Source organism: Falco biarmicus, chromosome 10, assembly GCF_023638135.1.
Source record: "Falco biarmicus isolate bFalBia1 chromosome 10, bFalBia1.pri, whole genome shotgun sequence".
Lineage (NCBI taxonomy): Eukaryota > Metazoa > Chordata > Aves > Falconiformes > Falconidae > Falco > Falco biarmicus.
This window is the reverse complement of record NC_079297.1, coordinates 1351743-1367385: the sequence shown is the minus strand read 5'-3', so window position 1 is coordinate 1367385 and position 15643 is coordinate 1351743. Positions and strand designations below refer to the sequence as shown.

General features: G+C 47.7%; 1 protein-coding gene across 1 annotated transcript in view; it reads left to right on the top strand.

The window, feature by feature from the left end:
* MMP24 (matrix metallopeptidase 24) overlaps positions 1-15643 on the top strand; it is a 38603-nt gene that overhangs the window by 20181 nt on the left and 2779 nt on the right. Inside the window, exons 5-6 of the mRNA XM_056354026.1 lie at positions 4099-4260; positions 14587-14801. Of these exons, the coding sequence (XP_056210001.1) occupies positions 4099-4260; positions 14587-14801 (377 nt within the window). The remainder of the gene's footprint in view (positions 1-4098; positions 4261-14586; positions 14802-15643) is intronic.

Here is a 15643-nt window from a genome sequence, read left to right as displayed (position 1 = left end):
AGAAGCATGAGTGATGGAGTGTATGACTAGAAGGAAGATCATATATAGATCAGTTTATCTGTGACTACCGTGTTCTCTGTGTTGTAACAAAACCATGTGTTTCTTCTCTCTGCAGGAAAAAGTAGTATATTATAAACAATTTGAGAATGCTAAATAGAGCTGGTTTTGATATGTGATTATATTGCAATTTATCCTAAGTTAGCTCAATTGGTAATACATCAGCTAACGGGAGGTTTATTCTGAACACAAATTTAAATTAGTTTTAATTAAGAAAATGTAACTAAAAAGTATGTTTCAGGTTTTGTGTGTTTTGTGTCTGGTGTGTGTATGGGGAGTATAGAGCTATTAAACTGAATGTAAGGTAAGCAGTGTATTCACCTGCTTTGGCATCATGATAGTGAGCGATGCTTTGTAATGCTACAGGTGTGTCCTCAGTTATAACTTTGGATTATAACATTGTTTTGGAAAACACATCAGCAACTTCAAAGCTAAATTAACTGTGTTCCTTTGTTTTAGCATAGCCCGTCAAGCTAGTTCACTCAATGAGCCAACTTGCAAAACTACCCCCAGTTTTACAGGGTCATCCTCTCTCTGGTACTTACTGGTGGATTTTTTGGATGCCTCCTGAGAATCAGGAAGGAGAAAGCTCAGGCAGGTCTTTGACCAGACTGGTTTGTTTTGTACCAGTGGTGCAAATGAGGAAAAATGGTTGGATTTCTCTTGGGACCTTTCCCTGCACATGCAAAGCAAGGGTAGTCAGTTCCTTCTTCACCCTACTGTCCTACCCAGGCAGCTGCCATACAAGTTTTACATCAGTCTTGGTCCTGGGAGAGAGGGTTGAAGAGGAAGTTAAGGAGCTTTATCTGATTGCCTGACCTTGTTTCCTGATGAGTAGCAAGGTATCGAGCGAGGCTGTTAGTTCTCTCTTCTGAATCTTGCTCCAAGGGGACAGGCATTATTAAGAGTGCTGCTCAGACAAGAACTGTGGAGAACATGAAGGTCAGAGACCTTATTGCATGTTCAAGAACTAACAAACAATTTGAGAGGTCCAGGCTCCTTTCTCTTGAAAGGATCTGTAGATCAGCTGAGTGGACAGCTGCCAAACAGCAGTGGGTAACGGTACAGAAAGAGTTGTCACAGCTCCAAGCCAGGGGCTGTGGGAGGAGATAAGTATGCTGTCAGGCAGTAGTTTTGTACCTTGACGTTTTCTTTTCAGAGCAAATCCTAGCCAGCCTTTGAAAAGAAAACGAACAGTGTGTTCTTCTCCACGCTATGAAACTCCGTACCAGTTACAAAAGTAAAGGGAACTTCTTGTTTAAAAATGTTACTGGTGAAAACTGACCTCTCAAGAGAAATAGGATGATGAATCCAGAGCTGGGTTTTCAAGCACTCTGCTTACGGAATGATCTTAGACTTTTTTTTCTCCTGTCTCATCTTACAACAAAATGCATGCTGCCCATTTGCCCTCTGAGAATGACTTAGCTCTTTCAGAGTCGGGACCCTCATGGAATACAGCAGGGTGGAGAAAGCAGATGACATGGGCATGTTGGAAGGATGAGAACTATGGATGTGTCTGGGAGGAGGCTAGAACAAAACAAAAAAAAAGGTGAGGTGATGAAACGGTGAGAAATCTGTCCAGAGCAGGGAGCAGGAGAGGAAGCTGTGTTTGCTAGTACCATCCTGCTGCCTTTCAGCAAATGTTTTGAGATGAGAAGCAACCACAGCATTGAGAATCAAGAGTATTTGTTGGGAACAAAGGAGCTTCTTGTCCTTTCTGTGGAAGTCGCTTCATTTCCTAGAAATTCTCTTTAGCTCTGCTTCATCTGTTCCAGCCGCCACCTCCCAGCACATTGCTCCTCCAGTTTGAGTGGCCTCCTAGCGATGTACCCTCCCACGGGAGGACAGCTTTTCCACCCCAGCGTTGGCCTGTCCTCTGTGGCTGTGCTAGTACTGGGAAGGTTCATTTCTGAGTGAGTCCCTTACTTTCAGATGCGAAGAAGCAGAGCTCCCCAGCCAGAATTTTTTGTGTCCTGTGGCATCCTCGTGCATCGCTGTCAGTCAAAATGGTGTTTTAAAACTGGACAGCAGCAGCTGTTTTCCACACTTGTCTGTGTTTCCAGATACAGGTATTTCATAAGGATAACTAGGAAAAGGTGCGTTTCTGGTCAATAGCAGAAGAGCTGGTTGGCCTGACCACCACAGTTGTTGACGTAGTTCTTCAGGTATGAGTCTTCATCTAAGAAGGAAATTAACTCTATCCCAGCTGAAACCAGGACACCTATGGACTTTCATGTGTGAGTAGCAGTGAAAATTATGCTTTCTTGAGCATTTAAGTGATACATGAGAGTAAGTCCATTTAATTTGCAACAGGCTGTGCATCTTCTAAACTTAGTGTTTTTGAAAACCCATGAAGAGCGATCAGTCCTTAAGACTTTACCATGAAACTATTTAATGCATTTTTATACTGTGCTATTGGATATTTTATTGACTTGTTCTGTACACACCAGATTTTTCAGCAATAGATGAGAAAAAAAATTCAGTAAGTCACCATTTGGATTTCCTGAATACAGAAAGTCTGGAATTTTAAACACACGTGGCTAAATTTTAGCCCACATATGGTTTTGGACATTTGTATTTGAACATTTGAAATGCATTGGTATATTGTAACTTGTCATGCATATTCAGGTGCTTAGACCCTCCAACTGAAATGTTCAGACAACTTAACCATTTTGGTGTGGTATATCATGACCAGTTGAGCACTCTTTGTTACTGACTTTAGGTGTCTGGAGATGCTGGCAAAGCACCCTGCTGTGAAGACTTGCAGACCCCTGAACCTATGCTGTCACATTTTGAGGGGTGACAGCAGAGAGCTCAGCTGTGTACGAAAACTGAACTTTGTTAAGCTAGGTGCGCTTTGGAGATGTGAGGAATGGAGATGAGCTGCTTAAAGATGCTGCAAAGCAGCTGCTGAGCTGCCACTGCCAGCAATTTTCTCCCATGTCTGGGTTGCAAGTGCTCTTGGTTTGTGCAGTGCCCAAAAAAAGGAGAAGCCTGATCCAGGTGGAGTTGAGGGCTCAGGCATTTTATTGGCATGGGGAGAGTCTTACATCTGTCCTTGTTGGCTGTGTCGTCATCCCTCACACAGCGTGGCCTGTGTCACCTCCCATGGCAAGGTGCCCTCACGAGGTAGGACATCCAGGGACCACACCAGATCAAGGAGATGAAGGTCCCAGATCCGTGGGACTGAAGAGGAGTGTATGCCTGTAACGTAGCATTGAAGGTACCCCTGCTTCGCACTCCTGCCGCCTTCCAGACCAGACAAGGCTCCTCAGCTCTCTGTTACCCTGTCAGGAGCATGTCCTTTCCCTCTTCCTACCTCCTCCCTCCTGCCGCGGGGATCCGACCCAGCCTTTCCCGATGCGGCTCTGCCTCCTGCAGGGTGGTGCTACCTGTGTCACCTCCCGCAGCCACGGCAGTGCCAGGAGTCCAGCAAAGTAAAAGCACGTTGAGGAGCCTGTGCTAGAGGAGATGGGCTTGTCCCAGGTACGACACATGCTACAGTGGGTGTTAGCCCTGGTCTTCTCTGTCCTTCTGCCTTGCCGGGTGCCTTACAGATCTCCCCTAGGATCTGGTGGTCCAGGTCAGATCAGAGCGTGGCAGCGGAGGCCCCAGAAGTGGGGACAAAGCTCCCTTCCCACCACGTACCCTTGTTGATTAGCAGACTGGCAGCACTGGGATAAGGACATGATCATGATGGTGTCGGACGGAGCAGCCTGGTGGCCGCTTTCTGTAAACTCCCTGCAAAGGAGTCTACAGCCAGTGCCCTTTCGCTCCAGGCAGCTGCCTGTTTTAGGTGGTCTGAGGGTGCTCGTGGTCACCGGTGGTCATGGGCTAGCAGCCTGCTGCCCACTCTGTGACGCCGCCTGTAAAAGCTGTGCAGAGTTTCAGGACAAACCGTCTCCAGGAGCTGACCCTGTCACGGTACCTGCTGTGCAATGGGATAGCAAAGCATTTGCTTCTTGCTTTGTGAGTAAGCGGGGCTTGGGATTGCGTCAGGCTGTGGCTGTGCGCTAACCGGGCTGTGCCTTCCTCCCACAGGGAACGATCTCTTCCTGGTCGCGGTCCATGAGCTGGGTCACGCGCTGGGACTGGAACACTCCAATGATCCCAGTGCTATCATGGCTCCTTTCTACCAGTACATGGAAACACACAACTTCAAACTGCCCCAGGATGACCTCCAAGGAATTCAGAAAATCTATGGTGAGCAGCCCTATCCACTCATCTCTTTACACTGAGCTCGAGTCTAGTGAGGCTTTTACAGCCACAGGAGGTGGCCACCAGATGCTGCTGCTGGGCTGGGTGTCCTGCCGCGGCCGAATGTGGAGCCTTTCAATGCCCTTGAGCAGCGAGAGGGCTGGCTGGGTGGCACAAGGCAGGGTGACTAGACCCCTGTGATCTCGCTGCCGCTCCATCCTTCGCTGTTCCCAGTATCAAGGAGCACTAGAAAGGGAACAACAGGCAGTCGCTGTGCCCAGGGTTTGAGGGAAGGATGTGAAGAACAAGGAACGTCAAGGAAAGGTAAAAAGTATTTATGTGCTCAGGTTTTTTTTCTCTGTATATAGAAGGCAGGAAAAAAAAGTTTTATCTTCTTAGGGAACACTTCTTATTTGCATCGTTCTGCATCATGTGCCACACAGAGATGGGCTCAAGGGAAAGAGAGAAAAGGAGGCAGAGGGATTATGGCAGACAACCAAGGGGTTAGCGATGATGTGGTACCATGTGGTGGGATCACGGGTACTGGGGTGTGAGGGCAGGGACCCCCGGAGAATTCCTCGGTGGAGGAGACTCTGGGAGCAGAGGGAAATGCAGGTTTTAGGAGCCACAGCCAAGGGGAGGCTGAGCTAGAAGATGCTAACGGCCACAGTCTGACAGCGCATGGAAAACAGGTTTTGTCAAACAATGCTGATTTCATTCTTTGAGGACAGTATAAATTGGATGGAGAAGTTACTTCATAAATATAGCATAGAGCACCTGTGCTGTGTAGCCATGCAACGTTTGCAGCTGCTTGACAGCCGGAGTCAGATATTGTGTCCCTGTAGCAGCAGAGCAGATATTGTATGAACTAGACCTGAAAAAAAACTTTATAAGATGGTTGTCAGTGGGAGAGCTGGTGTTTCTAAGGGATTACTGCTGGGATCGGTGGCAGACCTGACACTAGTCAATGTTTGCACCAGTGATCTGCCAGTGAATTTTAAATTGCTGCTAATAGAATCTGGGCCAAGACCTGCAACACTCTAAAGCAGTACAGCAAGACTTTAGAGGTCTAAACTGTGTGTCGTTTGAGCCTGGGGTTTGTTGGTTTTTTTTGAGACTGGAATGAGATTCACTTGTTCAAATGTAGATGCCTAAATCTGTTTCTTTGCTAGCTTCCCTGGCTCCTGTCAGGGCAATGGGAAAAAACAGGCACTTGTAGAGTGCAATTCGTCCTCAGTGTAAGGCAGATATCTAAGTAAGGTCCAACATTTTAAATAAGGTGGCTTGAAGTACACCCAGGGGGAACTGGCTCTTCCCATTAGTGCAGCTGAAGATTTCTCTTTTTTGTTCATTGCCAGGATGAAGTTGCATTGGCGGTTGTCCTATGGTATCATTTAATTGTGCATACTTTAACATAGCATATATACAAATACTCAGGATAATAGGAGACTCTGGATGGTTTTGAAATAAAGTTCTGGGGTAGTAAGTATTGAACTTTTATTAAATAATACACCTAAGTTTTCATTTATGAAAGCTGCTAAAATGTCATTATACTGTTTCTGTTTTGAAATGTTAATTTAGTTCCTGTGAACTTTGACTAGTCAGAAAAAAATAATTTGTCACTGACAGTAAAAGTGCAATCAAGAAAAAATAGTGGCTTCTGTTTTCAGATACTTTTCTGGAAAGGGAGCAGATAAGGAATAGGCAGCCATGCTTCTTCGTACTCGTGGTTCACGCAAATACCAGCTGTGGCTGAGCTGAGGACCAGCACTCCCCCAGCCAGCTTGGGCAGGGACCCAGTGCCCAGGGCGGAGCTGATATGGGGCTCCTGACCCTTGGGTGGGCATGGAGGTACCGGGTGATGCTGGTCAGGGCCCTGGCAGTTTGTGAGAGCCCTGCACGGCACCGGTGCACAGCTGGGACAGGATTGCTCAGTGCTGTGCTGCCTGTGGCTTGGCAGCACGACTGCTACACTTCCACTTATTTTTTCACTCATACAGTGATATTAAACTTTAGCCACGCTCTGTGTTAAGATTCTCTGTATGCAGTATAATATGCTTAAAATTTTAACTTGGCTTGAAAAAAGGAGTGTGAATTAATTGCTGCCTGGTGCAGGTAGTAATTAGGTATTAGTTGATTGACTATCATGGAATCACACAAGGCTCTATCAGAGGCCTTTGAACTGGCGTGGATTGGGGGTGGCGTTAGTGGCTGTAGGGATAACTAGTCCTGCAGAGAGAAGAAGGCGCAATTTTGATTCCCCAAGTAGAGATTTCGCCCCGTAGCACAGAGTTACACTCTAAAGCCTAAAATTTAGCTTACAAATAAGTTTTACTCTTACGGCTCACAAAGAGAAGATGGAAAATGCAGGTTATGTTTCTCTGTGGCACTGGCGATATGAGAACAGATACTTTCATCTGAGCTTCTTACAACTGAGGAGGGACTGCTGCCATACCCATCTTGTAGCTTTAGAGGAACATTCAACTAATGTGTTTTATTTCCACAGTGCCAATCTGCTTTGTTGTGCCTTGGCAATGCCCCCCCCAAAAAGCCCATCTACCAGGGCATCTGTCCAAAAATCAAAACCTCTTGCTTTCTGCTGCTTTGACATCCTCTACAGTGCAGCAGCGTGTGCTCAATACGTATTATTTAGGAACCTGCTATGCAAAATAAGTCATAGAGCCAGAGCCACTGCCTTGCCTGTAGTGTCCCTTTTAAAAATATAAATTCGATTAAAACTTCCCATTTTTCATTCCATAGAAGTTGCTAGAACAGAGAACAGAGGCTCTACTAAAGTTAAGTCCATTGTCTCCTTTTGTGAATGGTGCATTTCAAATGTCTTTTTATGTTGTGTCTGTGTTTATCCATTAGAAATGTGTCTAAATCTGTCGTATAATGATTTCGTGAATTATTGAGTTATTTTCTGCTGGATTTATTTCAAAACTTGCCTAAGAGGCAGTAGGTGATGTGAACTTGTTTGTGCGTCATGCTGCTTAGTATAATGTCAGCGTTTAAAATGTTATTTCCATGTAGGAGCTAATGATGAAAAGGCCAGCAGCTTCCCCTGTGTGGCAGGGTAGGCTGGAAGGCGGCAGTATTCCCGTCTTCTGGCAGTATTCCCGTCTTCTGGCAGGTGCTTCTTGTAGCATGTCCCGTGACAAGATGAGGAAAGCATCATGACTGTTCTTTACCTGTCTTTTTCAGAAGGCTGTCTCCCGCTGTACTTATGTGCCCATGCCCTAAGTGACATGCCCAGGAAGGAATTAAACTGGAAAGAATACCAACCCGTAGGCCCCCTGGAGATCCTGTTGGCTGCCTTTTTTAATGATGGCTAGTGTTGGAGCCAGAGCTGCACGCAGCTGCAGCGCAGGTGGAAAGAGGAGACGTGCTCAGCCTGGCCTGGTCACACAGCTGAGCTGACCAGCCTCCAGCGCTGGGGCTCCTGTCCTTCACGCCTGGCTCCAGGTGCCCTTTTGCAGTAGTCTGGGAGTGAGTCCTCTGCCTGGGGAGCAGAGGGGCTGACGTGAGGTGCAGGGAGAACTCATGTCCACACGGATGCTTGGAGCTGGCAGACCATTACCTTCAAGGCCCTTTCAAAGCCTAAGGTCACCAAGGAAAGGTGTCCTCACCACTCAAAGATAGACCCCATCATTAAGCCTGGAGACAATCTCAAGGATCTGGGTCATCCCAAATCTCACTGAGGTCAGCGCAGATCTTTTCTGCAGCTCAAGAGAAGAGCTCCCAGCCATGCTGCATCCCATGAGGGCTGATGTCCAGGGTGGTCATGAAACCACACCAGCCCCCGGCCAAGGAACTAGATGACACCAGCTCTGACATCCAGGAACAGGGTATTGGCAGGGCACAGCGTCCATGAGCAAGTAGCACCTTCTGCTGGCATCATTATTCCTGTGCGGGGAGCACAGGTTTCATAACCTCCCTGTCCTTTTCCCAGTGGTGGTCCATAGAGCAATCCCAGATCCCTGTAACCTACAGTATGTGTGAGATGGCTTGTGATGAAACAGCAGAAAGACCTGATGTAAAATGGCCTACATGGTGATGCTGCATTGTGAGTGGGACCGTCAGCAAGCGTTGCTGTCGTGCAGGACCTGTGGGCATGAGGCATAGGACTGTTTTCTGATAACGTCCTCTTGAACGTGGGACTGGAGTAACTCCAAGACCTTGTCTGTAGAAGCTGCAAGATCTGGGACTTTTGGGTCTGTGCCCCACGGTGCTGTGCTTGTAGGAGGGCAGGGGAAGGAAAATGTCTGGCAATAAGAGAGCTGGAGGGATCTGCCCTGGTGCCACATCTCTGGCATGCTGCAGAGCTGCCAGACTCCCTCTCTGTGTTGCATCCCTTCATTTGCACCAGTCGTCCTGTCCAGACACTCTCTTGGACCCAGCAGAAAATACCAGACACCACCTCTGATGCATCCGCTGAGTCCCACCTGCCACATGCCATGTCTCCATTCCCATTCCTCTGAACAACAGGTAGGGAGTAGCCGGGTGGTTCCCGGTGCTGTCTTTGGGGTCCGCCTGGCACCTGGAGGGCTCTGCCTTGACACAGGGACTCGCCCGCACCCCCCTTCAGCCCTGGGCTGCACACAGTGGGTGTGAGAGGAGCGAGCTGATGATGCTGATCAGCTGCCTCCCGGCACAGGGGGAGCTGAGGGGGAGCCCACCTCTTTTTGGGGGGGTTCCTCAGCTGATGAAGAAGCGCTGCTTTGTATTATGGCCGGGCATGAAATACTTCTCTCATCCTGCAGATCTTTCTGAGTATAAACAAAATGTTCTGTTTTGCAGTGGAGCAGATGTCAGGCTTCTTGAAGTTTTTCCAGAGGGGAGCTGGGCTGCAAGCACCACAGCTGGAGCATCTTGCAGACCCCCAAACTCTCATCATTTGCCTGCCTAAGCCTGGGAATTCTGGACAGTTTTCTTGCACCCAAAGCAGAGAACCCAACCGTAAGGTGAATTGCCTCATTACACAGCCCAGGAGAGCATTCCCTTTGGCTTAGAGCAAGGATTTCAGCCATGGATGCTTGCCTTCTGGGTGAATGCTCTGTCACCTGGGTGGCAGTTGGTCATTCGGAGGAGAATGTCTGTGCAGGAAGGGCTCAAGAAACCTTTCCTGCCACCCAGCGATGATCATGAGGGCCTTGGCTGTCCAGCCAGTGGGTACGCTGTGGGTGCTGGGGCTTGTTCTGCAGACTATAGTGCCCTGTGGCAAGAACACCCAAATTAAAAGAAACAGCTAATTTACTTCACTGCTGAAGTTTGTCCCCGGACAAGCAAAGTGCTCTGTGGACAGGTTTACCAAGCGAGCGAGGGAGATGCATCCTTCCTGAGCTCTGTGCTGTTGTGGGTGCACTGTCTCTCGTCCTGAAGACAGTTTGTTGGCAGCTAGCTCATTTAATATGAATAGAATCCTCTCTCCACTGGCTTGGTGTCCGCAGAGCAGCCAGGTGGGTTTCTCTCACTCGCCCTGGCTCATTTGGATCATACATTTTGATTTGAAACTGAGGAGCCCTTCCTTGTGTAGCTGGACAGCCGGTACAGTCCTGCAGAAACATGCAGGCAGCTCAGCTTTTCACAGCCAAAAAACTCCTGTGTGTTATTCAGAAGCATAACTGCCTGCCTGTAGTCTGGATGATAGTTTTGGAGTGAATATTAAGAAGATAAAAGAGAGGCCTTTGTTTGCAGGTGGATTGTTATCTCCCCTGATCTGAAACAAAGGGCATCCTCTGCAGCCAGGCTGGGAGAGCCTGGCCCGCACGGGCTGGCTCTGGCGGGTGCTGAGCCGCGCAAGATGCTGAGCCTCCAGGCAGGCAGGTGTTGTGCAGTTGAGGGAACACTCTGTCAATAGCCAGGAGGACAGTATAATTATATTTTGTCCTCAACTATCGACACAGTGGCTCCTAAATGCCTCCTCTCTCTGTGTTATCTTCACAGGTCACCTTGGTATTCAGATGGTCTGCGACAGAGGAAGCATGAAGGGAGGAGGCTAAGTGCCAGTGGTGGAAGTCATACTCTGAAGGTGATCTGCTGTGACCCAAAAGCTTTCTGACATTCTTTGCTTTGGTTGTGACAGAGAGGAAGAAAGTCTTCTTCTCCACACCATGTCTGTCTGTAAAGTCCCAGCAAGTTGTTTCCCCCAGAACACAGGGTTTCCAGCTCCAGGAGGTTTCTTACCTGCTTCCCATCTGGAAGCGGCTGCAGGTTTAGCCCTGGGGGTGGGTTCGGCTCGGTGCTGGCATCACATGCAGTAACTAGGAGACTGGGCTCAGGCTCGGTTGCAGATTCATGCAATAGCCTTTCTCGCTCTATTTTCCTCTCAATGAGATTTGCTCTGACTGATTCTCTGAAGTTGCTTGAAACGTAGTGACAGAGGCTGTGATTTGTGTGCGATGCTGCCTGGTTAGTTGTGTCAGTGGTGGGTGTGATCAGTTCCTGTAACACATACCAAGGTGCGAGCATCTCTTTAAGTAACTCTTTGTTTGCACAGTCATCTCTGCTGCCGATAAGCCTGTTACACCCTGTTGTTAGCTGTCTGTTTTGGAGGCAGGTTACTGTGATGAGATTCTGGAAATAGGAATGACTGGCAAACTCTGTAGGGTCTGTTCATTCTGTTTTATGCCAGGTTGTGCTCTGGAGCAGCTTCGGTCTTATGAGACAGCATCTTTCTTCAGCAGTGGACAGGCTGTGCTTCTGCTTTCCAGCCTCGCAACTGCAAACCAAATTCCGCCTTCCTAGCACTTGGATCTGAGGATTTTCATGTTGTATGTGTGCTCCTCTGCTTCTTGCATGTGCATAACTGTAGGATTACCTTCCACCTTAGCTGCCAGTCGACCCTTGCTCGGTGACAAAGCAATGGCAGCACTGAAAAATAAAAATGCAATTTGTATAACCACAAAAGGAGAAAAAGCTTCAGTCAGGATAAATTAGAAGGCCCAGAATGCATAAAAACAAGAAGAGAAACAAAAGATAGCAAGGAAAAATCCATGGCTGGGAGGGAAAGATAGAGGACTATTTTAAGTGAAATGACAAAGTCTGCATCCAGTCAAGTTGCAATATCACCTGCAAAATGTGCGGGAAGCCTTGTCCGTGCGAGGTGCCCCCTCTGGAGTAGGATGCCAGCACTGATCTGGCCATTGCAAGCAGCGAGTATGTGCCCAGCTTGCATTGCTGGTCCCACCTTGTGACCTCTTTCCACTGCTCCAGCAAATGTTAATGCGGTTAATGCAGGTCTCTGGTTCACCTGCATCATTACTGATTTGCATCGTTCTGACGGCAGAGTGTACAACTGCCCCTGCCTTGCAGTTTTACGGCATTCTGTTCCAGTGGCATCTTTGGGCTAATTAAAACCTTTACATCAGTCCCCTGGGATGCAGGTGCTATTTTAACTTCCCTTTTATCTGCAGACCACTGTGGCAGACTTTGGGCACTGAAGTTGAACGTGAGAGAGTTGCACGTGGCTGCTGCCCTGCCGCAAGGGCAGGGTGGGCTGTAACCTGCTTTCTTTGTGCAAGATCTGTCTGGGGCCTCCTTCCCCATCCCCATCCTTTCCTCTGCAGCATTTCCCACTGCACCATCTCAATCCTTTCTCCATGAGCTTTCCAGCCTGAACCAGAAGTGCCAGGTAGCGTGCCGCTTGTGGGAGGAGGTGTCTTTGCACAGCCCATGTGCTTCCCACCGCAGTAAGTTGCCTCTGACTGTATTAGCAAACAGTGTCTGTGGCTGCTAGCAAGGGTAATAGCACATCTGTAGATACAGCAGTACTTAGGGATGATGTTAAGTAAAACAGGACTTGGCCACCCACTGTGTATGCATTTTGGGGAAGGGGTGGTTACTGTGGATTAGCTCTAGCTGTGCCCTGCGATGCCTGTTTGCAGCTGCAGTATGTCCTAGATGCACTCCAGATGCATCTTCAAGTTTAGCCTTGTCCAAAAAGAATGTGTTTCATAAACTTCAGTGGGAACCAAAGCACAGAAATTGTAAATGGTGGGGCAGCTCTTCGAAAGCAGCTCCTGGGCTGAACTGAACCACTAGTGTGGAGCGCCTGTGCTGCCTGGCGAAGGAGGGGGACCGGCCCTGAGGCTCCTGTGACAGGCTGTGTCTGGAGACTTTGCTGCACAGCATTTGGGGAAAATTCAGAGATCACTAGCGGCAGCAGTATCACAGCTGAGGGATTTTATTCGAAAGAAAATTATGATCTGCTAAGATACTGGGCACTGAACAGCTCTGAATGGAGGGGGATGAGAAATACACAGGATCAATGTAATATTCTTATCCATTCCATGTAGACACTTTCCAAGAATAATTATCAACAGAGAATCCTCATCTAAAGGATTTCTGTTAGCACTATTTGCATTCTTTTATAAAAGTTCTAGAATAAAAGTAAATAAAAATAGTTGCTAATAAAAATTGCATATGGCACAAAATATCATGTTATGAGGACAAGTCACTGTGAGGAAATATAATCCATCTGAAAAGCTTTAGAAAAGAGTTGTAAGTCTCAAGATCTTAAAACCAAAATGCATTGCAGCAACAGACAGAAGGAACTGGTCTAACTTAAAAAGCATCCTCATCAAGATCTGTAAATGATTAAATGTTGAGATCCTAGAGATAAGAAAAAAACCCCCTGATTCTAAAGCTGCATAAATTCAGACAGTAGGTAAGGCACGGACTTTAGCAGTGACAGGGCTTAATCATTGGAACAATTTGTTGTGCATCATAGAGATTTTCTGTGGGTTGAAATCTGGAAAATGTGCTGTATCTGCACTGGATGCTTGGCACCAGGCTCACCGAGGACTTGCAGGTGGCTGGCCTGGTGCTGCGGGGGGTCGGGCAGGATCGTGGTGGTGGTACTTTCTGAACATAACATCCATGGTACTCTCTGAATGTTAAACCTACACACAGGGTTCTTAACATTAACAACCTTATTAACATTTAAATGCGATGGTTTTCTCTGATGACTTCTTTGTCGCTAGCTGTGATGATTTTCACTAATGCAGTCACTCTACCAGGACGTCTTAAGCACTGATTCATTATAGGAACTATTTGAAAAATGTAACATTTAATAGCTGAGTTGACATGGGGATGTGGGCACCTAACCGTCATTTTAGGTAGCATAGTTCAAAATGTTTATCTGCAAAAGCCCTTTCCTACTCCCACAGGTGTAGCCCCTGTGGCTATCTTAATTCCTTACTTGTAAATCCCTCCGGCGGGTATGGCAGGGCAGTCACCCCGCAGGGTAACAGCCGGGGGGATGAGCCGTGCCCAGTGCCAGCGTTCAGCAGTGCCAGCGGGTGTGCAGCCCCTCAGCAGTGCTCCTGAGCCCTTGAAACAGCGGGGCTGGGTCAGCAGCCGTGAAAGCCCCCGGTTTGCCGCTCCTGGAGGTTTGCCCTGCAGTAGCAGGGCTACGTAGCCCCTTCAGAAGCACTGTTCAGGAAGAGACTGAAACAGAAATGCAGGCAAATAAATAATCAAATCCCATTTGATTACATTAGGTATTAACTTGTGGCCTTCTTTGAGAAACAACGAGAAATCTGTGAGTCTCTTACATTTGGTCCAGATTTTGTTGCTGTTAATGAAGTTGCCCTATGGCAGAGTCGGTTTAAAAGCAGACCTCTGCTCCAAGTCTAGGTCACTTGTATTTTTGTAACTCTTGACATTCCTGCAGCCTTGTCAGATCTCGGAGCTGAGATGGGTAAGGATCGAAGGGGAGAGCTGTGCTTGTGGGGGGCACAGTCTGACTGAGAGCATGGCCCCTTGTCACCGCTGTTCATCAGCGTTCCCGTGGCGTTCTGAAAGCAATGACTGGTGGCCAAACTGTAATAAAGTAATTACTTTCTAATTTCTGGGTTGCCCTGCAGTTCCCCTTAGATTGTAGCATGGGTTTTCACACTCTGATTTTTTTCTGGTTTTGCTTTGAGTTTGGCTTTGGGTTTTTTTGGGTTTTTTTGTGTTGGTCTTTTGTTTGGTGGTGGGGTTTTTTTTTGTGTGTGATCTACTAAACATTTCTAGGGTTATTACCTTTCATTTCAGTTTGGAATATGGTTGGTACGGGCTCTCCTTCCTTTTAGCTCCAGCTTCCTTGGGAAGACCTACAAAAGCATACTGCTCTTCAGTTCCTATCGCTCATCTGTTTTGGGACATCTTTCACATGTGGATGAATCTTGTTCTGCTCCCCGTTTCTAGGGAATGATCTCTGCACAAGGAGTATGTACATTCCTCGCAATGCTATTCATCCAGCCTGTTGCCTTTTAAAACCTGCGAGGGAAGCACAGAAAAGCCAAACTTCTCCACTTTGCTATACATTTTTCTTTTCACTTCTAGGTCCTCCTGTGGAGCCCCTGGAGCCAACCAGGCCTTTACCGACTCTTCCTGTTCGCAGAATTCACTCCACTTCGGAAAGAAAACATGAGAGACAGCCAAGACCTCCCAGTCCTCCTCTGGGTGATAGGCCATCTCCTCCTGGCACAAAACCAAACATCTGTGATGGCAACTTCAACACCGTTGCTCTCTTTAGAGGAGAAATGTTTGTTTTCAAGGTACTAAGAATTCCTGCTTACTCATGAGTCTGTCTTTGGTTTTATTGCTGGAAAAAATTAATAGAAGTATAAGACAGTGAGATTTGCAATGTCTGTGAAATAGCTCTGTTCCTCTGAGGCTGAGCAATATTAGAAGGAAATATAAGCAGATCGACTCTGTAATATTTGGAAACAGTGCTGATGGGATTCACAAAATATCCAGGCAGCCAGTGGACCAAAATGTGAACTGGACGCACTAGTGGAGAGAGAATTCAGGCACCATCAGGCTCAGAGAGGAGCCCTCTGTAAAGCCAGAAAGCAACAGCAGTGCCTAACCAGGGGGTACGGCTCCTCACCTCCGGAGGTGGCACGCTCGAATCCTGGGCTTTGGGCACACTCAGCCCACCAGGAGCTGTTGGGGCCTTTCAGCCGACCTTGCTTGTGCAGCCGGGGAGGAGTGAGAGGCTTTGCTCATAACCTGCATTAGAGTGCCTTGAATATGGAAATCCATGGTCCCATCCCACAATACCTGCGGCTTTCACTCTGCCCAGTGGGTGTGAATGTGGAGAGGGATTATACTGAAGGTCATTAAATGGACAAACCACATCAGTGGCAGAAAATGCCTGAACTGAAAATAGTTGAAGGCTGGGACAGTACCAGGGAGAAGTCTCACAGGCTCTGTCCTGCTCTTACTCATCCATGAGCATCCGCTATGGCGTTAACTAATGATCTTGTATCTAAAGGGATATTCCATAGTGCCTTTGGACGCTGTGTGCTTCACACAGTCACCAGGTACCGTTAAGGTTGTGTGGCTCTCTTGGGGTCTGACAGCTGAGCACCAGTTGTACCAGCACAAGTGTGAC